The 22,017-nt window shown below is 32.4% G+C and overlaps 1 protein-coding gene across 2 annotated transcripts; it reads right to left on the bottom strand.

Moving 5' to 3' along the window:
• Positions 1 to 883: 883 nt before the first annotated feature.
• LOC124352754 (DNA polymerase subunit gamma-2, mitochondrial) lies at positions 884 to 19,941 on the bottom strand. 2 transcript variants are annotated; one of them, XM_046802410.1, is made up of 7 exons: positions 19,803 to 19,941; positions 16,428 to 16,644; positions 13,353 to 13,591; positions 9,921 to 10,082; positions 7,572 to 7,650; positions 5,791 to 6,014; positions 884 to 969 (listed from the first exon to the last, which is right to left on the bottom strand). In XM_046802410.1, exons 2-7 carry the CDS (start codon positions 16,639 to 16,641, stop codon positions 916 to 918), a joined length of 972 nt encoding a protein of 323 aa, XP_046658366.1. In that variant the 5' UTR covers positions 16,642 to 16,644; positions 19,803 to 19,941; the 3' UTR covers positions 884 to 915. The 2 variants fall into 2 exon arrangements, with proteins under 2 accessions (XP_046658366.1, XP_046658365.1); XM_046802409.1 differs by having other exon boundaries at positions 7,572 to 7,746.
• Positions 19,942 to 22,017: the final 2,076 nt, after the last annotated feature.

Here is a 22,017-nt window from a genome sequence, read left to right on the forward strand (position 1 = left end):
ATTCCATTGTAAATTATGGATTTTTGGTCCTGGCAAAGCCAAATGGGATTTTTTTGTAAGGGAAAAATACTTCCCTTAAGTTACCCTTAATGGTTTTCTAACGACTTAATCACCATACCTAAACAGGAGTGCTCCCGCTCATAAAAATGTATGATTCAGGATTTAGGATGACTATGCTGTGTATCTCATCTTAGAAGAAAGACAAAAGTACATGTGAATCACAACAAAGAGCAGCACTCTAGAAATACTGAAAGTGAGTTGAAATCCAAATCGAACATTTAGAAATATGCTTAACAGCACAGACCAAGAGTTCTTGTACTAATTGTTTAACTTTCAAAAGATCATCTACGTGTCCGGATAGAGGGCGCTGTTATACGGACAAAGTTATACAAGCTGTGCCAAAGAAATACTTATTGTGGAAGGTTTTTGAAAATTTCTAGAGATAATTTTAATAGAAATTTGAAAGAAACTCCATTCTCCTGCTCTACAGCTTGTTGTTCTATTTTGGAATTAGTAACCCTTTCCATCTTGTTACATAAGGCTGTCATACAATGTTTATTTTAGTGATTGTTGTCATTGTTAAAATAAACATAAAACTTCTTTTACTTAAGAGGAAGAGAATTTTTGCTTATTATCTCACTGTTTACTATCAAGTTTCACGGCAACAGTTTAGGATACTTTTAGCCCTCTTGCATTCAATGAGGGCAGTCTGGATAACAGATTTATGCAGCAAGAGCAGCTTTTAACAGAAAGGAAAGGTTGCTGTTTTCCCTGATTATAATATACAAGAGATTTCTGCTATAATACAGAACTGATAGCAGGATTTTTGTATCTGAAAACGCTAACATACAACACAACTCAGGATTTAAATGAGAATAAGTAGTTATTTTTATAACTTTAATAATATTCTAGTGATCAGCTCAATAGTCGTTGCATGTATGATGTTAACTTGCTTACATGAACTTGTTCCTGTAACAGAAAAAAAGGAATACATTTTTTACACGTATGACCAATTCATACTTACACTAAACTTCACTTTAAAGCAGTCTATTTATAGTGAAGAGCTTAAACTTAACTGAAAATAGACAATTTTTATAATACTCATAACAGAATTTTCACATATATCAAGGCAAATGTTACCAAGGAATAGTAAAGCCACCATATTGGACAAATTACCTGGAGAAGCACTGCTACAGCAGGAGTGACTGAAAGTTATGGGTATAGAGGTTTCTAATTGGCAGTCTATGCCATAATCAGTTGTCAGCTGTAGAACAGTGAAACTGGAATAGAACGTGCAGAGAGGAATAGAGAACAGGTTCATTGGCCGTTGGTTTACTTCTATGTCAAGTACCACCAAAGAAGTCCATGGAGTAATAGCAGAGTATTTCGTCTTCACCATCACGTTAAGAAAAGAATGAAAGAAGTTTGTACTATTTGTTAATCCTAGTTACATATTCCTCTTTGTTATCCACACAGTTTTCAGAAATAATCTATTGCTACATATCAATTGCTACATGGTTGTTTTATTGTGTGTTTACGTTTACCAGGAACTATTTTACAAATATCTTATTGATGACAACATCTATTAAAAGTGGCAATCACATGCTATACTCAACAAGATTTTTCTGGACATTTACCATTCTTCAGTGATACCAAACAGTAACAATGTGTTTCGAGATCTGCAATCTGTTTTCCTCAGATGAATAACTAACCTAATACATAACTACAATCTAGGTTAAAGTAAACCTGGCAAAGATGATTGCATTTCACACGTCCAGCGTGTCCAACAAAACCAGCAAGCTGTATCTTCACATCTGCCCAACGGCCCAGGACAGCTGGCATCAGTAAAGAAGGGAATTTTCACAGAGTCGACTGGGATGCCCTCATAAACCCTGACAAGGTGGGTTGCAAACAAGGCATCCTTTATAATGTCCATAAGAGAGGAACTCATAATCAGGCCAGCTGACTGGACACAGAATCAACACATTCTACTCGCAACCCAGTCTAAAAAAGTCTTTGATCATGTCCTCCATTAACTCGTTCCACTTGTCGCACTTGCTTGATGATTGCTCTCTTCGAAGACCGTCTCGCTATATGGAATTCCTCTGTGATGGCCTCGGAAACTATTCACCTCTCCGCCGACAGTGAGAAATCCTCCACCTCAAGCTGAAGCACTTTCTATGGAGCGGTGAGATGTCCTCATTGTACCAGCACATCTCCCCCTTAGTTATGCCACTATATGCCTCCGTAACATATGTATTGAGGTTACTTTGTCAGATTGTTCGGTAAGACTTTAGTTACATTCTCTTGGGTCTTTCGATACTGTTTTGTTAGTTTATTTGTTATTATTTTTTCTCAAATGTGTCTATATAATTATAGTATTCTACAGTACAATTAAAAGAGAAACTTTCTATAAACGTATAAAAAACAACATACAGTATAAAAATGTTAATCATATTCTAAGACAAAAAACATGCGATATGGGAAGCTCTAATAATTATTATCACAAACAGTCAAAAAAATGTATAAGTAATAAATTTTACTGGGCCACAAGTGAAATGGTTATTTGTATATAGACAAGATAGAGTTTGATAATGCCGCATGTGATCATAGGGTTTAGTTGAGCATTAGGAAAGCCTATTTATTACTCAAAAATAAATTAAACTACAGATTTTAAATTGTATATATTTTGCTTATTTATCACTAAGGGTCTTTGGAATATTCTTCTTTTGTTTGCCTGTCTATTTGTCTGTGTATCTATTCCGCTAGAATTAGGAAATACCACTATAATGAAATGCTACAACAATACTTAGACCCTCATACAATACTTCAGCATATACCAAAATAATAACAAATATTTTTTTGCCAACACTTTATCTTAATTAAAAAAAAGAAAACTATTCAAACAAATAAGAAAGACAAAAACAGTGTAAAAATTACAAATACTCAAAAATACCCGAATTTACTTTTTAATTTTGAAGGATAATTATTGATAATTTCAATTTAAGGCTTCAAATGACTGTGTTTCAATCCTTGTTTACTAAACACTTCATAAAAATAATAAAAAGTGTAGTAAAAAGTTCCAAAACCAAAAATTTTCTTGTTTTGGGTATTAATGACCATTGGTTAATACCAAATTTATATTTACCTTCTCACTGGGTACGAGGGGTATCCAAAAAGTAAGTTTCCATTAATTATGAAAAAGTTAAAAAGACTCAAAAAATAACTGAAACACATTTATTCAACTTTTTACATCATATCTTATTTTTCTACATAGTTACCATCCCTTTCTAAGCACTCTTGGTATCTAGGAAGTAGTTTTTTTATTCCAGCATCACAAAATTCACCCGCCAAATTTTTAAGCCAAGTATCCACCTCATTTTGAAGGTCATCGCTGTTGGCAAATCGCCGACCGCCAAAGTGTCTTTTCAGCTCCGGAAACAGATGAAAATCGCTAGGCGCAAGATCTGGTGAGTATGGAGGATGACCAAAAACATCCCACTTAAATTTCCTCAAAAGTTCCATGGTTGCACGAGCAGCGTGTGGTCGGGCGTTATCTTGAATAAGCAGAACCGTGTGCGACAAAAGTCTGCGCCGTTTATTCTGTATTGCCCGCCGAAGTCTGGTGAGAACTTCACAATACCTTTCTGCATTTATGGTTTCGCCACGAGGAAGATAGTCAATCAATAACACTCCACGGCAGTCCCAAAAAACTGTAGCCATTACCTTTCCTGCCGACTCAAAAACTTTGGCTTTTTGAGGAGCTGCCTCTCCTTTTTTTTGCCACACCATACTCTGGCGTTTGGTCTCTGGAGTTGAGTGGTGAATCCATGTTTCATCACCAGTGACTATTCTACTGAAAAGGTTTTCATCTTCATCGTCAAACAATCGCAAGAAAGACTGGGCAGCAGCCATTCGTTGTTGTTTATGGGCATTGCTCAATAAGCGAGGCACCCATCTTGCACACACTTTTGCAAGCTGAAGATCTTCTGTCATGATATTGTGCACAGATGACCGGCTAACTTCAACACTTGACGGCAGTTTATCCATAATTTCATCGAGAGTCACTCGCTTATCATTGTCAATAACTGCTCGTACAGCATTAATGACGTCAGGTTGCCGAGAATTGGCCGGTCGGCCACTACGCTCATCGTCATGAACATTTTCTCTTCCTTCCAAAAACATTGCACGCCAACGACGGACCATCTGAACGGACATAACATGTTCACCATACACTTGACACAACTGACGATGAATTTCAACGGCAGTTTCGTTTTTGGTGGTCAAGAAACGAATAACACTACGGACTTCGCAACTGGCGGCAGAACGCAATGGAGTCTCCATGATGTTTGGGCAGCAACTGACTGTGAAGAGTGACAATGGGCCAGTGACCGGCGCACCTGTTGCCAACCGAACCGCGCTACATATCCCCACCCACAGCTGCACGCTGTGTTACGTACGCGTCTTTTTACAGAACAGGGAAACTTACTTTTTGGATACCCCTCGTATTTAACACAATCAGTCACTCATTAGGCTTCAGTACAACTGCTAGGTAGTACCACATTGTCCTCTGTTTTATTGTTTCAACTCCAGCTGGTCAAAATCATTCTTGCCATTTACCTATTTCAAGTTTTTCTTCACCTTTGATTCAATTACCCTTCTTTAACCCCGGCTTTTGATGTAATATTTATTATGTTCATAGCAATTTCATTAAAGTGTACTACTGACATATTATCATGCATCGTTATATTGTTCCTGTTCTATTCTGTTATCTCCAGTAATATTGTGCAAGAAGCATTTCTATGACAACCATGAAAATAGCTCTGGCATTTTCTACTAAATGTCAATACATCCTAGTTCCTCTGTCATGTGTTTTTGCACCTTGCTGAGCTCCCTATAGTTGCATAGTGCAGTCAGCTACCATGTGTTGTTGAATGTCACCTGTCCTGGAGTATTTTATTTCTAGCGTCTATTGTACAATGGAAATATTCTATGCTCAAATAGATGACTCACATTTTGGTTATAATAACATATACTCAGTGAAAATGACCTGGTAAAAAATATATAACTATAACAAAAAGTTGAAATCCACTTTTTTGTTTTAAAAAGTATAAATCTACAATAAATTCTAAAAGACTGTCTCTGTAAAAAAATAGCAAATAAAATTCAGTCAAACAACATAGTTTAAGGCACAAAAAGCAATTGTGTGTGTGTGTGTGTGTGTGTGTATATATATATATATATATATATATATATATATATATATATATTATTCCAAATACAAGGATAATTACTATGGCACTGGAAACATAATAAACCCAAAAGTAGACGCTTTTTGATCGAAGTATTTTTTTTGAGACCTACATATGTAAATATTTTCTTGATTGGGCCAAGAAGGTAAACTCAGCTATTATAGCGTTGGAAATATAATTAATTTGAACTAGAAATCCTCCACCACAACCTTGTTTTATCTGATCCTTTTAGTCATTAACACTGAAATAATATGTACCTGATGAACACTCTCATTTGAATATATCTTAGAGCTCCACCATATTAAATCTTAAGTTTTTTTTACCAAGAAGGCTTCGATTTTGAAAGTTGTGTGTGAAGCAATAGACAACAGCTAGTAATATTATAAAATTACCCTTATGTGATAACAATAAAAATAAAAACAGAAACTTGACCTAGGTCAACCTCTATTGTTTAGAGAGCATGACCAGTAAACTACCAGGCAAAGAATCACTCACCAATTAATGCAGTATAGAACCACTTTACAAGATATAAACTGACCTGTAGAGTGGTGTCTCGGCTGCGCAGACCCACAATTCCATTGATCAACGATTCGGCATTCACCACTACAGTGTAAGGGATACCAATTGAATCGTGAAAACCTAACTGTGCCTCTTTAGTCTTCTTGGAGCGGCTGCTTGAGATAAACAGTGTGTGTACACCTTCCTTGCGTAGGTTCAGGCACAGGAAGGTGGCCAGCTGACCCAACTCTTCCAGTCTATCTTCTGGTAAAAAAATGATACAAACGTTTGTGATAAGTATGAGAGAAGCTTTACTAAATAATGAAATTGCAACTTTATGTGAGCATTTATAAACATTTTAAATAAACTGTTTATAGTATCACTTACTTAAAGTATATTTACAGATGCAATCTAAGAGAATATAAACAGTATTTTTTTTTAAGTAAAAGAGAAAAATTACTCTTAAACCTAAGTGTATACATTTTTTTATAGTTGTATATTTTTTTACACTTTGAGATGTAAAACATCATTCACACCTGACACCAGATCCAGCTTACAGACCAAATTTGGAATGTTTAAATATACTGATAATGTTTCAAAAATAAAAATAAACACAAACTCCATGATGATGATTATAGATATGTGAAAATCAGATAACAGCATCAAATGAAACATGCTAGTGAGGTGTATGAACAAAAATGGAATTTTTTCGCAATGACCACCTCTAATCTTAGCTACTATTAACATTTCACTCTCCAGACAGAGATGCTGGACAGAGCCACAACTTCAGTAGTTGCAGAGAGATGGGTTGGAATGTTAACTCTCAGAAATGACACAAGGCATGTTCGTAGTTTAAAATGCTTCCAGTTGAGAGTTGGTTAGGTTTTAATATGGGCTAAAGTGACAATTCATAATTTTTTAGATTTAAATCATTTCATTAGCTATTGCAACAAGATTTTTTTTAATTATAGTTTCGAGATTGTAGAAATATTCAAAGCTTTTGTTATTGTGAACTGTGTGTGAGCCTAATGGCCAGGCCTGTACTTTCGGACAACTTTACCAGGGCTCCACCATACGTCTATTTGAAGGGACTGTCACGGTGGCGGGACATGACAGGCCCAGCTGAATGTCTTTTATGGGGCACGTCAAAGCTGAGTAAAACCCTGCTAATAACTTTCTTTTTCTTTATGATTTATTGAAAACGATGACTGGTCATTCTTACCAACAGGAAATTTGAAGTTTACCAATGTAATCCTTGGAACAAAACATACATAAGTTAGTTAATGCATTTTTAGACTTACAATTCAATTTACCAACCATTGGATAACTTTAGTGAGTGACGCTAATTTTGAATTGATTGGTTCTAATCATATTTCTAAAAATACCATAATGTTGGTTATCATTAAATATTGAATTTTAAATTAAATAATGAAATAATATAAAGTTTTGGCTTACAGCTAAAAATACATTTTGAGTAATTTTTCCAACATGACTTGTGAACCTTAAACTTATATTTTTTAATTTGTAGGTCTCTTAAATACTAATCTAGGTGGTCTGAACAATAATTTGTCTGTTAAGGGTGGAATATATTACAATTTAACACCAATTTTCATATCATCTCTATTGAATTTGTGTAAACCAGGATAAACTTTTGTTATGAATTTATGGTTGTTTTGGAAGTGGTTTGCAATATTTTAAAAATTGTTCGGATGTCTGAGGTGCCGGTTCAAAAGTTTTTAGGTTCTAAATTTTGAAATCTAAAATGTGTTGTCAATATATAAAATGAAGGTGTTTGTCCAGAGAAGGAAATGATAGACTAACCTCTAGGATCCACAGCTAATGCAACCTTGTAGGGTGCGAGGCTATGGTGAAGTCGTAACACAGCGCGGGCTGGTTGTGTCTGGAAAGCATCACACAGATACGTCAATACTGCTGGTCTTTCGAGGCAAACACTCTCTATCACATGTGGCATCATCTTCTTACGTCCCACTTTTACCTGAAATAAACTTTAGCCTAATTGATGATACATTTGATGGAATTACACAATATCCAAAACACAAAATGTTTACATGTATCATATTTTGATTTGTGTACTTGTGGGATTCGTCCTTAGAAGTGTTTCCAAGGCATAATCCCAAGAATGGTAGCTTCGCACCTCCGGACACTTGACCAAGTACATGAACCAAATGTCTGAACCTGCGGTTCCTCTTAAACTGAGCAATATTACTATTGCAATAACTTGTCATCAGAAGGGTAAAATTAATCCGTCTCACGATGGTCTAAACCCAACTTGCGTTACCTATTGGCAGGTGTAACTTTGTTTATATCGGATCATTTTTTTAAATTCATTAAAATTCGTTAATTTTTTAGATAAAGAAACGTCAACAGTTAACTGCCAATCACTGGTTACAAGTTCTTGTACATGTTGGTAATTTTTAAGCTCCATTCGAGTGTTGATTTTAGGTGAGTATTGAGGGTTTTCATTTACCATATTGTATAAGTGTCATTTTTTAAATAAAAACTGTTTGTACATTGAATCTATGCAGACTGTCCCATAAAATCTGTTTAAGTTTGGTCCCTATTGACTAGTCTTCCACTACACCACCAATACATTACTCGTCCCTGCCCATGTTGGTTGTAAGATTATACTGCTTTAATGGTTGTCAACTTGATCAATAGTGCATCTATTGTGACATGTACTCTGTTGTTTGGTTTTTAAATGTAAACAAGTTTACCCTGGTGAAATTCATGAGTAGTTTGTTGAAATTTAGATTAAAGCGTAATAAATTATGAAAATATGCAAAACCAGTGTAGGCTTTTTCATGACAATCAAAATGTTCATGAAACAAAATTATCTGGGTGTTCTTTTGTCATGACTTTTCATAAAAATTTGATGAAAATTTCACCAAAATGGGCTGTTTACTAATCAAATTGTTACTGACAAACATCAATACAAAAAATGTGTGCAAGATGGGTTCTAAAAATGTTAACAGAATACACAACAAAGCTTTTGAACATTATTTATAATTTTTTGAGTGCTATGACGAGTTTTTATGTTACATTGAGACTGGTATTAAAATGTGGTTTCGTACTACACAAGATTAAAATGCCAGTCCAGTGAATGACATCACCCAAATTCCACAAAAATTTAAACAAGAAGGCATGGAAAGCATGAGCTTAGGTAGATTTTTCTGGGGCCAATAAGTAAATTTTTCTAATACATTCTCCCAAGAGCAACAAGAATAAATGCTGAAAGGTATTGTGAAATCTTATTAAAGCTTAGGACAACCCATTAAAAATTGCCTGTGAGACGACTCTCAAGCAGCATCAATCTACTTCACAGTAACACTCGGCCTCATGTAGTGACAAAAACCAAGATGTAACTGAACAGCTTTTCTTTGGGAAATACTTTTGATTTGTGGAGTCGCCTGATGATAAAACCTTTGGTTTTGAAAGGTCTTATTCAAAAAATAAACAATATTGGAAGTATTGTTTTAATAACATTTACTACTATTAAAGAATTTTTCCAATTGCTTCAAGAGTCTTCAATACTCCCCACTATTTACCTACAGTCTAAACTTGACAAATGCAACATCAGACTCATATTTTCCAAAACATAAATTTCTTGGTGGAAGCAACTGTGATGCCATATTGAGAGAACCTGTTGCTACCTGATACAACGGAAACCTGGCAGGGTTCATTAATGAAGAGATTCAAGGCTTAACATATTAAGATAGTAATGGTGTTTATATTGAAAAGCAAAAAATATTCGTATTTTAGTTGCTGATACAATTTATGTTCATATATGTAATTCCTCATAATACATTAGAAAAAAGTTATTACATAAAAATTAACCCTTGTATAAGGAGTGCAAAGTTCATGTAGTAGTACATAGTTACTTAATCTACATGATGACAACACAGGACACAGATGCAGTATCAGCAAACATGAGATACTTCATCACTCAGTAGTCAAAGTGTTAAATCAGAGTTTTACAGAGTGTGAGTTGAAAATATGTCACTAGTTAAGATTAGCATACTTTTGACACATTACATAAACATAAATAACAACAACTATTAAAAACTGTTCCGATGTACATATTGTGTGTTAGCTTCAGATCCTAGGTTAATTGAATAGATATCAAATGATGTGTATTTTATTTTTGCCTACCTCAAACAGTGATCCATATCCATTCAACAGGCTACTGCTATGGTTATGAATGGTCTCAACAACTTCTGTAGTAAATGGAAACTTAGCTGATATCTGTACATATTCCCCATGTTCACCAGTCTTGTATTCAGATATTTGAAATCTTTCTGGATCTGTTGAAAACTGTTAATAATTAAATAAATAACTGTTTTGATACAGTATTGTAAGCAAAATCACATGCACCATTTCCTATTCAATAAGAAATTTAGATATTTTTCCTTTAATGGATCTGTTTCCCTTGTGGGTACTGGTATTTTAGGTTACCTAAAAATCCAATCAAATAATTACAATAAAATATTAAACGGATTTTTAAATTCAGAATTTATCATTAAATTCTATTATCCTTTTGACTATAAGAAGATAGAGATTTAGAACAAACACTTTTAAAAATTAACATTTTCATAAACTTTTTTTTATTTTGTGTGAAAATGTACTAACAATTCACAGCAAGTTTGCACATTTTAGAGGCTGTATTTACAAAGCTAAAACAGTTAAGCCTTCAAAATACAAATATATTAATGTATTCCTCTTTAATACAACTTTTTTCTGAAAATGGATAGTTTAAACACTACATATAAAAAGTTTTAAAAAGGATAACAATTTCATATTTTTTTACAATTTACCAATGTGTGAACACCATTTACATTTATAAAACTATTACACCTACATTAACCAATTTATCCTCAAATTGTAGACATTTTAATGCTCTTTAAGAAAAATTGAAACTGCATCCAATTGCCAAACATGTGACAGCGATATAAATAATAAAAAGAAACAACTTAAAGTTCATGCTTTTTCGCTAATACACTTAACCCACAGAGTTTAAAACTTTGATTTTTCATTACCTATCCAAGCTTTTGCAATGTAGAATAATTTTGTCGGATTGATTGGATGGACTAAATGAGCACTTTGAAAACATAACCTCACTTTCCGTCTGGCATGCAATAGAATAAGGAGTGACGAGTGAGGTTAACTGCACATCAACTACAAACACAGTGAGGCTTGTGTGAGTCTGCCTGAATCTCTTCCTCACCTCGCTCTGTGCGGTACTTCATTTCATTGCAGGTATTTAAAAATATGGCTCAACCTCACCTTATCAATGTGCTGCAGGCCTAATCACGTAAATTTTCTAACACAACAGTTATCTAGATGACACAATACAGATAAAAAGACTTAGACTCCGGTGGAGCAGAAGCCTCTTCGACTAACAGCTCATGTGTTTCTACTGCTATCTCTCTTTTCTGTATATCAACCTGAGATTGTGGTTATGGTTTACTAACTCATATTTCATATTATTTATTAGTTATAATTTTCTGTTGTATCATTTGGAATGATGCTTAGTACTGTTGTATCAAATAAAAAAATAAAGTTTAAGTAAAATTTCTCAGGCAAAAGTTTATTTCCACTTTTAATATTTGTAATTTTGACATAATTGGTGTTGTATACTGACTGATTGGAATTTACTCTTCTACTTTTGGCACTTAACACGTTCATGCCAGGCATAGACGAGAGTGTTACATCTTGATAACTAATTTTTGTTTTAACTTAGTTACATTTATATAGCTATATTATTACTAAATATAACATAATTTATAAATAAATATTTTATTAATGAAATATGATATGGTGCCACCGAGGCAACGTTGGTAGTGGTAGTGGCGACCCATGCCTCCACTAATATCTACCATTATGATTAATCTTCTGATTATCTAACAATTAATAATTATATAAAAAAGAATATTTTGATATTATTGTATTACTCACAAGGTATTCCCTTGATCCCTTGTATTTATAGAAAAATAACATAATATACAAGAATTCTCAATCCTAAATAAAAAGTGTTTTAAAATAAGTAATACTGACTTTGCTTTTGATTTTATGGATACAAGCAAGAATTCAGCATTGAATTGGATCATTGCAACCTCTTGAAAATGCAGAGCGTAAATTTTTACAAATATACTTCATGGGCAACATGGAGGACAAATTGATCAACGTCAAGACATCAACACAGCAACAAAAAGAGCAATTCTTCACATGATTCAAAAAGTTTGCTGAACAGTCCTTTTAAACACAGCTCTAAATGGCTCAACAATGTACTAAATCCAGCTCTAAAGGTTTTATGATATTAATAATATTTTGCAGTTTATAAAGAAACAAACGCATAGTGTCATTGCTAATATACTTTTAGCTGTACGTTTTTATCAAATATTAAGTATTAGATCTCAAAGACAATGTTACTATCTAGCAATGTAAATTAGAATGGCTATAAATATAAACTTTTTGACATATTTTCTTGATCGTGGCAACAATAAATACTCAAAATTGGCATCAGAAATATAATTCACTTGAACCAGCAGTGGTCATACATGTGCAATGCCTACTAAATTGCATGCAAAGGAGTGGATAACTGCTAGCAGTGCAGATGTAAGAGACGATGTAGTTTAACCATTACTTTACATTTAAAGAATGTTAACAAACCTAAATTACTTGCCTTTTGACAAAAGTAGGGTTCTCAGAGCTGTGTATGTATTTTTTTTCTTGATCAGAAAAGAGGCAAAATCAGCAATGGAATATACTAACATTGAAGTAAATTACAATGACCATAAGTATAAGCTTTTTAACATATTTTCTTGTTCGTGGGAAGAAGGCAAACTCAATATTAGCATCAGAAATATAATTCACTCGAAACAGAAGTGCTCGTGAAGCCACGAGTAATTGCTTATTTTCGACAAGAGTGTAACCAATTTAGAAACTTCGTTATATATTAGTTTCTTGCGAAGTTCGTAAATGTAATTACAATATTTTGCTGTAATTTTAAATGAATTCCTATGTGAATAAAACTTAGATTAGAACAAATGTAGAGGCTATAGTTGATTTTAAAATATCTTTATTACATAAATATTATTGAAATACAACTATTTATGTGAAAAGGATTTTTATTTTCTGAATAACTATAATACTCTTTAAAATAAATAAGCAAAGTTATTTTTATGTTAATCTTGATTCAATTCAAACAGGGTTGTAATTACATCATAGTAAAACAATGTTTTATAGCAGCAACGTATTAACATATGTTTGATCCTTTTTTATTAGAAACATGGCCTATAATATGTTTATCATACCTAAATAATTATGCTCTTTTATAAACCTTCAGTGTTTTCAAGCAAATCACCATTTAATAACCATAAATTTAGTACAATTTTCATTTATGGAATGCAGTAAAAATATTTGGATGTGAAACTAAAATAACCCAGCAAGGTTACAGTTCCAATGTTAAACTGTTTCCATTCTATCTGAAACATTGCTTATTTTGAAAGGGTCTGAGTTGCATCCATTTTGGCTAGTCATTATCATAAATTACATCAAAGTTAGACTATACTCAACATTATATACCTTGCGCCACCAAATCCTTCGTTTCAGTTGCAGTCTGTAGAAATACTTTTGGCTATCTTTTTCACTGATAAACACTAAATGCCTGTAACCTTTGGTTTGGCAATGAGTCATTCCCTGTAGTTGGCTATCCTTGTCTTCATTAGCCTTAGTAGGCATACAGGTTTGAAATGCTGATGCAAGTCCAAATGGTAATTGTTCACTGTTAGCCTGTAATAGCTGGTTGTATGCTAGTTGACTGTCTGTAACACAAATAACAAAATAATTCAATACTAACCTAAACAAATGTGAATGTTGGGTTTACCTTTCTCTTAGTGAAGCACCTGGAATCTGATTATGTCACAACTTGCCTCCTGGAATCTGGAGTCATGCTCGTCTCAAGAGATCCAAAAAATGGCGTGCCAAATCTCAGAATGAACTCTACATTGTTTTAACTTCGGAGACAACTAGACTACAAAATCAGATTGTCTCATCAGGTACACACACAATTGAGTGTACTACAATGTTTTAGACACGATATTTAAGCACAGTAGAGCAACTGAGTTTTCTACACATAACTTAGCTATAGTGGGAAGGGTTGATTCAATGTGAGTTCAATTGAATTGAATCTTTATTAACACAATTGAACATTCAGCTTTTTTGTGTAAATCACTACATATCTGTCAATAATAAGTTAGCAATTAATAGTAACAAACTTAAGACTATCAAACGTAAAATACCTAAACAACAAAATCATGTGTATCATATAGCACTAAAGGTTTAGAAAAAGCAAGAATAACAATAAGCAACTTAAGAAAGCGATTGGACTTGCTGCATTACATCAAGATCTATCCGAGGACCTCCAGTATACTTAGAAAGCTCTACTGGCCAAGTGGCTTTTTAAATGATTTTAAACTATTTTGATTTCTAATATACTGAAGAAATAATTTTGGACCTAAGTAAAAAAGAGAATTTTTGAATAGGTGTATATAGTCTGAATTTATTAATTATAAGGTTTATGCTTATGTCTTGTATTGTAAAAGTGATCCAAAACATTAAAATTACATCTGTTTAAAAAAAATGATAGCCAATGTTAGAGTACCAATTGATCGGAAGATCTCACTACAACTCTCCTGCTGGTCCAATCCCAAAACTGTTCTCAGAGCCCTCTTTTGGAGACAGAAGACTATTAAAAACATTGGTATTTCAAAAACCTCACAAAATTATGCTGTATCTAATTCTGGACTCGAATAAGCCACTGTAACCCAGTTTGACAGTTTCTGGGAGGCAAATGAAGATAAGCACCTCTGAGCATAAATTACTTAATTAAGTGCAAGGTAATTTATGTGGGAGTCCCATTTAAGACTGTAATCTAAGTCGGCATCCAAGAACTAGTGAAAAGGACACTCAAATCAAATACTTTATTACCATTGATCACATTGTATTTACCATTGTAATGTACCACTGGGTACATGTACCAGTATTAACATGTAAATACAGGCATTTTCAATAAAGTAAGAACTTTAAACTAATCACATATCTATGATACATCATATTCATGTGCAAATTTCTATCCATAAACTCTTGAATTGAATAAAAAAGGATGCTCTACTAACCAATCATACACAACTACTTTAAATTTGTTCAAAGGAATGGTTCTTGCTGTAAGAGGAAGTTTGTTGAAAAATCTAATTGAATTTATTTGTACAGAATTTGCTGTTTTACTAAGCCTGTGACTGGGAACATCAATTCTTTCTTTGTTACGAGTGTTATAATTGTGTATATTCTGTGTAGTGGTTAAATTATGTAAGTTAGATTTTGTATAAAGCATTATGTAATATATATGAATATTATAAACAGTAAGAATCTAATGCTAGCAAACAGTGGGCGGAAATGTTCACGAGGGCCAGCTCTGCTCATAGTTCTGATGACCTTTTTTTGTAACAATAAGATTTCATTTGTGTGATGATAGTGACCCCAGATCACCAACCCATAGGCAATATGTTATTGAAACAAACCGAAATACGTTATTCTTAAATAGCTAATTTCAATAATATCTCTGAGCTTCCAGATTAAATAGTACCCTGTTCAAAGAGTGATTATTGAGAAGAAAATTATGTAGAAGGCTTTGTGTAGTTTGGGAGTGAAATTCCATATATGTGAGTTTTAGCCAGATTGATATGAAATTTATTTGCAGGTAATCAATTAAGAAGCTGGTCAGAAGTTTCAAGGAAATGCTGGATGAGAACCTGATAATTATGGTGATTGTAAATCAAACCGGTATTATCTGCAAACAGGGATACAGTTAGAGAAAGCTTACATTCGTTAGTTAGGAAATCAGGAAGATTGTTACATAAAGAAGGAATTAAAGAGGTAGGTTCCAGCACTGAGCCCTGAGGTACTCCTGTCTTGACTTTCGAGAATTCTGATAAATGAGTGCTTTCATTTTTGAGGATTTGGACGCACTGAACTCGACCTATTAAATAAGAATGAAAACCAAATCAGTTTTCATATCTTTTATATCTTTCATATCTCGATTCCATATCTTTTAAGTTTGCTAAGCAGGATTTGGTGATCAACCACATCAAATGCCCTGCTTAGATTACAAAATAAGCCTAGAGTGTGTTCAACAGAGTCCAAGGAGGTCAGAATCCGCCATAAAGCAAAAGAAGTGTTTAGGATTTTATGAGGATGTCAGAGAAATTATATACAGTGTGTTTATTGAGTAATTTTGAAGAAGCTCCAGTTTATCCTAGTCATTTTTGGATCTCTTCAATAGGTTTCCGTTATAATACACATAAACGATGCTTTATAAATTTTACACTTCAAAAATAAAAATAGTTCATAGGCACACAAAAAAAATGTAACTGATACGAACATATATGTTTACAAGGTACATGAATGTAAATATTTAATCTGTACTTCATGTATCAATACATTTTTTGCTATTTATCATGTGAATTCCAAGTTTAGTACCATAATGATGTACATCAGAATGGTCTCTCTCTCTTTCCTAGAGCCATGCCATAAATAATATCCACCCTACACTCAATATGTGAATAGTTATTGAAGCTTATAGAAGAATACCAATTTATTTACCTTCTTGCCAAGTGTGGTCCGGATTACTTTCATACAGGAATGTATTCAGTTCTGAGTTTATAACATTGCTGCGGAACCATTCATTGTGGATATTATTTGCCAAGAGTATTGCCAAAGGTCCAAAACTTATAGTTTTAACATTATTAGATTCAACCATTTTAAAAAATCCCAACTTTGTTGATAGTTCTAATATTTTTCTCAAATGTTCACTCATGTCCTGAAAAACATATATTAAATTAAAAATTAATTAATTACATTACCTTATGGATATATCGCATTACATTAAGGTCACATTGTGGATGTTCTTATTATTGGGAGGATTTTTCTTCCAAAATTGATAAACCAAATTAACCAATACCTGATGCATTGGACCTGTTGAACTTTTGAATGGACCTTAATCAAGAAATATAATTTTGTCGTAAAATCAGACTACCATCCCTAATTTAGTAGTTTCAGGTCACTTTTCATTGTCAGCGCCATACTAAAAATATTCAAAATACTCTAACAATTGTTATATTGAGTCAATTCACCAATAGTTGAAATTTATACTTTCATAATACATTCAACACCATCCGTTCTTGAGGAAATTCCGAAACCTCTCCTGGTCTTTTCAAGCAGGTTAAATTATCTGAAAGAGGACATTCAAAATATGAGCTGGTGAATTGTCACTTTTGGGAACTTTTTTATTAGTTCTGTCCTGAAAGTACAATGACTACGGTTTTTTATGATTAGACAGATATCCAGCATTGCTGTATAGAGGCTAGCTATCAACGATAAACCCCTTAATACCTTAATAGTTTATTACCATCCAATTTTATGGGTGAGTTTATGTAATAAATAAAATAATTCCATTATAATGTTGATTATAATTATAAAAATAATCCATTGGAATATTCTGATGAAGTCACGTCATGCTATGTAATGCAAAATACTTCGGGGAGTCCAACCCACCACTAAGTAATTTGCCATTTATAACAAGATATCAGCACTATTCAGTCTTAACTTCATTCATGTGTCTGTGTTCTAAAACCATGTAATGGAAATGAAATAGTTTTATTTTGCAGAATGGAATCACTGCAGTTAAAGAGGGTAAAAATAAACAGATGATCAGCTCATCGACAGCTGAATCAAGTAAACAAACGGTTAGTAAAATTGTAATAATATTGTGTTAAGCCTACTTTATATAATGTTGTGAGAAAATTCCCTTAATTGTATTCTGCCTGCCATATTTCTACTGAAGTGAGACCCTAAATTTCATAATAAATCTTCTTTTGTGTAAATTCAAGCAAGCTCTAATTCAGCTAAATAAATACTGTGACAGGAGCATGGAGCATTTTATGCAAACAATATTTGGAAAATAATTTTTTGGATGTGAACAATCAGAATTATACCCTCCTACCATAACATAACAAGTTTCTAAGCAAAAACCCACTACATTATTAAGAGGAATATTTTTTTCAAACATTGAAATCAGCAGCTGTGCTTGAACTTAATTCATGCATATCTAAAAATCTGGTATCAACTTGATTTAAATCAAGACTGAAAACAAGAAGAGCTTCTTGTACTTTACTGGTTGCCAAGTGGGGATTTTAGGACGACAACCTAAGACAACCAAACATTCCGTAAAACCCACTATTAAACTAACCACATAACCTATTAGGTAACCACATTCAAGCGGTTTAAACTTTATTGGATTGAGCAAGGAGATATCAAAAAGTATGTAGTAAACAAACAGCCAAGACGACTAACTAGATGAAAATAAACGTAGTATTAAGTGTCATGTTGTATGCTAATAATTACCCTCTTTTACCCACTCATATACCATAACTCTCACAAGTACCAACAACACTCAAATTACCCAAAAATCAGATAACTATCCACTCATTGGCAATGCTGTGGACAAGTATCGTGCTGCGTAATGGCCATTCTTGTTGTTTATGTGCCGGTAACCAAGCATTTGAGTAAATACAAACTAAAATAGTTACTTATACAGTGTTTTTACCATATTTGTTTTTAAAAGTAATGTGGTGATTTAAAAAAACACGAGTTTTCAGTGTAAATATAATAGGGTTATTTTGGTTTTTACAAAGTTGCTGACTCCTATACAAAAGAAATGTAACTAAGTTATTTTTCTCTACAATTAAAAATCATACTGATTTGTGTTATCTTTATTTTTATTTGATGTATTATGAAAACTACACTATTACTTCATAGTTCCTTAACTATGACAAATTAAGTATAATTTATAAAATGTTGGTACTTGGCCAGCATTTTGTTTATGAACATGATATTATTGTTTTTATTGTAGTCATATATTATACATGCATTTAATGGCCTTTAACATGGTATAACTCTAAAAAAAAGCCCAAAAAGAGATGTATATAACAAAATGTATTTTATACATTTTATTTGATAAAATGTGGAGGATTTTTGTATATAAACAAATGTAATTTTTAATCGTAAAATTCATGAAAATAATTTCATGCTATTCTCTATTTTATTTCTAACAATTTATTTTTAAAAATTACAAAAATCAACTGAATGAATATTATTTTGCAATCATGTTTTCCCTAAATGCTTGTAATTTGAAGTCAAATGTTAACTTTAGTCGAGTCACCTTATATGTATTTTGTCAGTAAAGATGTTATAATTTGTTCCAACTTTGGCCTTTCACATGGAATAAAGAAATAAAATCTTTAAACCTGTATACACTCAAATTAGGTTCAAATGTAACTTTTTTATAAAAAAACTAGTTTTTATTAAAAACTGTAATTTTTATAAAGCAAATTTTTTTTGTTATGACATGTCTCATATTCTTCATTTAATGAGAAAAAACAACAACAAAATTATGAAAATCTGTTTGATAGTTATTTTACAATAGCTTTTTTCCCAAAAGCTAGCAAATACACTGCACTACACTACACTTTATACATATGATTTGAGAAAATGCCAGTGGCACTCAAAGTGTTAATCTGGGTTACTAAGCCCTAGATTATTGGTTTTTTGTGTTTTTATGATATTTAATTTAATTTATGTATAAGTATCATAAATGTTGTATTATGCAATACTTATGTAATCATAAATATTCTGCACCCATGAAGCAGTTCCCAGACAAAAGATTCAGATAAAAAACCAAAATATAAATAATTTTATAGCAAAACATGTTGATGTTGTATAGTATTGTATTGATTAACTAACGAGATTATTATGGATACAATATTGAGAAAGTAAAATCCTGCGGTGGATTCTTCCATATTATTATATTATGTATGTTCATATTATGGCTGAGGAAGTTGTTAATTACAACTTACAAATTTGGAGAATCAAATATAATTTATTTATGACAGTTATACACATATTGAAATGTTTACTTACCTTACGGTTTCTTATTTTCAAGAATGAGTAAATTAATTTTTCCTTTTTAACAGCTGTTCCTTTATGACCTCTTGGTTTTTCGGTTCTAATGGTATATTTCCAGGTGGTGCTACAAAATATTCTTCCTCAACTAATTTTGCATTTGCCATCACAGTCTTACGGCAACCTCCTTCTGTTACGACATCATCCCGCAATGCTAGTATTCTGTAAAAAAATGTATTCTCTTGGTTACATCAATTACAAAAGTATTCTGTAAAATGTATTCTCTTGGTTACATCAATTACAAAACTAGTTCAATTTAAATTTCTTACTTTATTTTGTTTTTATACCTTTGTGGCATACAAAACAAACTGAATATTCTGTTTAGCAACAAAGCTTTAAAACATTTTGTTCATTGTTATTAATAGATTAGTTGACTTTTTGACCTGAATCCAAATTTTATACTAACTAATGTTTATTAGGTCAACTCAATAATAAAAACAATTTCCTAATCATGGTTCAACTGTATTTTATTTTTTTATAGACACTGTTATATAGGGATAAAGAGGGAGGGAGCAGAGATTTGAGTGTCACATGTTGATTTCAGATAGGAGAATTCTTTCTCTGTTGGTCAGGAAAATAAAATTATGATAATGGTTTTGCTTCTTTAAATCTGAAGTTGCCTGTTTGTAGTGAAGAGATGAAAACTAGAATTAAAGATGGGGTAAATCTTAAGCTCAGCGACTACCGCTCCAATCAAAGAAGTGGAAATCAAAGAGTGTTTCGCTGCAAGAAAATTCAGAACAAACACAACGTTGCAAAAAACACACACAAGAAGACTTTTTTGAACATTCTAAATTTGGTATTATGAATATACTGAAAACCATATTCTATTTTAGTTGAAATTAAACAAACTGACTTTTTAATTAAATGAATCTAAAGTTGAGTTATTTTATGTAGGCTAATATGAAACAAATACATTTCTTTTTTACATATAAAAGTATAGCTTCACTATAATACGATTTTAATAGCTTAAAACATAATTCTGTTCGAAATTATTCCTCCAAATTAATTCATAGTAAAATCATGTTTGGAAACTAATTTAAAGTAAAATCGTGTTTGGTTATTGACTAATGGCAGCAAGAACAATAACGTAGCCTACATGTGTTCTTTGTTTCACAAGGAGTCAGACAAATTTATCCTTGAAAATAATAAAAGGTAAATAAATATTATTGTTTTGCTTTTAACATATGGGCAATTTTTTATTTATCGTTAATATACTTAAAACCAGCAGAACTGTAATATATGAAATGCCTATTTCGTGATTTGGTCCAACATTTTGTTTTCAATAATTTTTATATTGTCATGAACATCTATAATCACGACTCGATTGTGTTGGTGAATGCTTACTATACTGCAGGGGTGTGGGGGGACATCCCTTCTGTCTTTTCACACAGCATTTTAAAACCTCCAAAGTAAATCTAAGGGTTACCCTTATATGTTCTGAATGAATAATAAAAAATAAAGCGTAAAGTTGTTGAAAACTTACCTGTTTTCGAGAACTGTTGTTAGGGGTTTCACTCCAGTTGTATCTATTTTAAATAATTGATTAGCAAATGCTATAGAGGATTCCAAAATTTCAATGCCTTTAACATTACCAAAATTTACTAAAGACAATCTTTCTAAATGATTAATTGTATCAAAATCAATCTTAGCGTTATCAAAAGATATTGTACTATCTTTACTTTGATAATTCAGAACAAATGGTACCTTGGGAATTTTAGTGCAGAAGTTAACAAACAAAATTATAGGTTTGTACGTATCATTACTAAGTAGTCTTTTGTATATAAATAGCATTATAGAAAACAAACCTTTTATAATAAAAGTTTCAAAATTACAATGTTTTATTTACAAACTTAATTTTCACTCTTTAACCTCAAATAGGAATTAAAAAAAAAATCCACTTCAAATAGTTTTCTAACACAAACACAGCCGCAGGCTTCAATTATTTACCATGGTGTTTAGTCTCTCTATTCATGTAGTTGAATATATATATATATATACATTGTAATTTCTCAATTATTTGATTAGGTCTAGTTACGTTACGTTTTTAGTTCTTTTCGTTTCTTTTAAACCTCTGTGAAGGTGAAGTTAGTGTCGTTCAGACCATGGGGATATCGGCTCTTTGTACTCTGGTGTAAATGTTGCAGTTCTCAACTTGAGAGCGGCCCATCTT

This window comes from Homalodisca vitripennis, chromosome 1 (genome assembly GCF_021130785.1).
Source record: "Homalodisca vitripennis isolate AUS2020 chromosome 1, UT_GWSS_2.1, whole genome shotgun sequence".
Classification (NCBI taxonomy): Eukaryota; Metazoa; Arthropoda; class Insecta; order Hemiptera; family Cicadellidae; genus Homalodisca; species Homalodisca vitripennis.

Excerpts from the sequence above, each read along its gene's own strand:
- LOC124352754 (XM_046802409.1), bottom strand. The coding sequence starts at position 16,641 with ATGAGTGAACATTTGAGAAAAATATTAGAACTATCAACAAAGTTGGGA. Across the intron at positions 10,083-13,352 it reads GAAGGATTTGGTGGCGCAAG|TTTTCAACAGATCCAGAAAG; the intron begins GTATATAATGTT and ends AATTATTAACAG. Across the intron at positions 6,015-7,571 it reads ATTAGCTGTGGATCCTAGAG|AAGATAGACTGGAAGAGTTG; the intron begins GTTAGTCTATCA and ends TTTTTTTACCAG.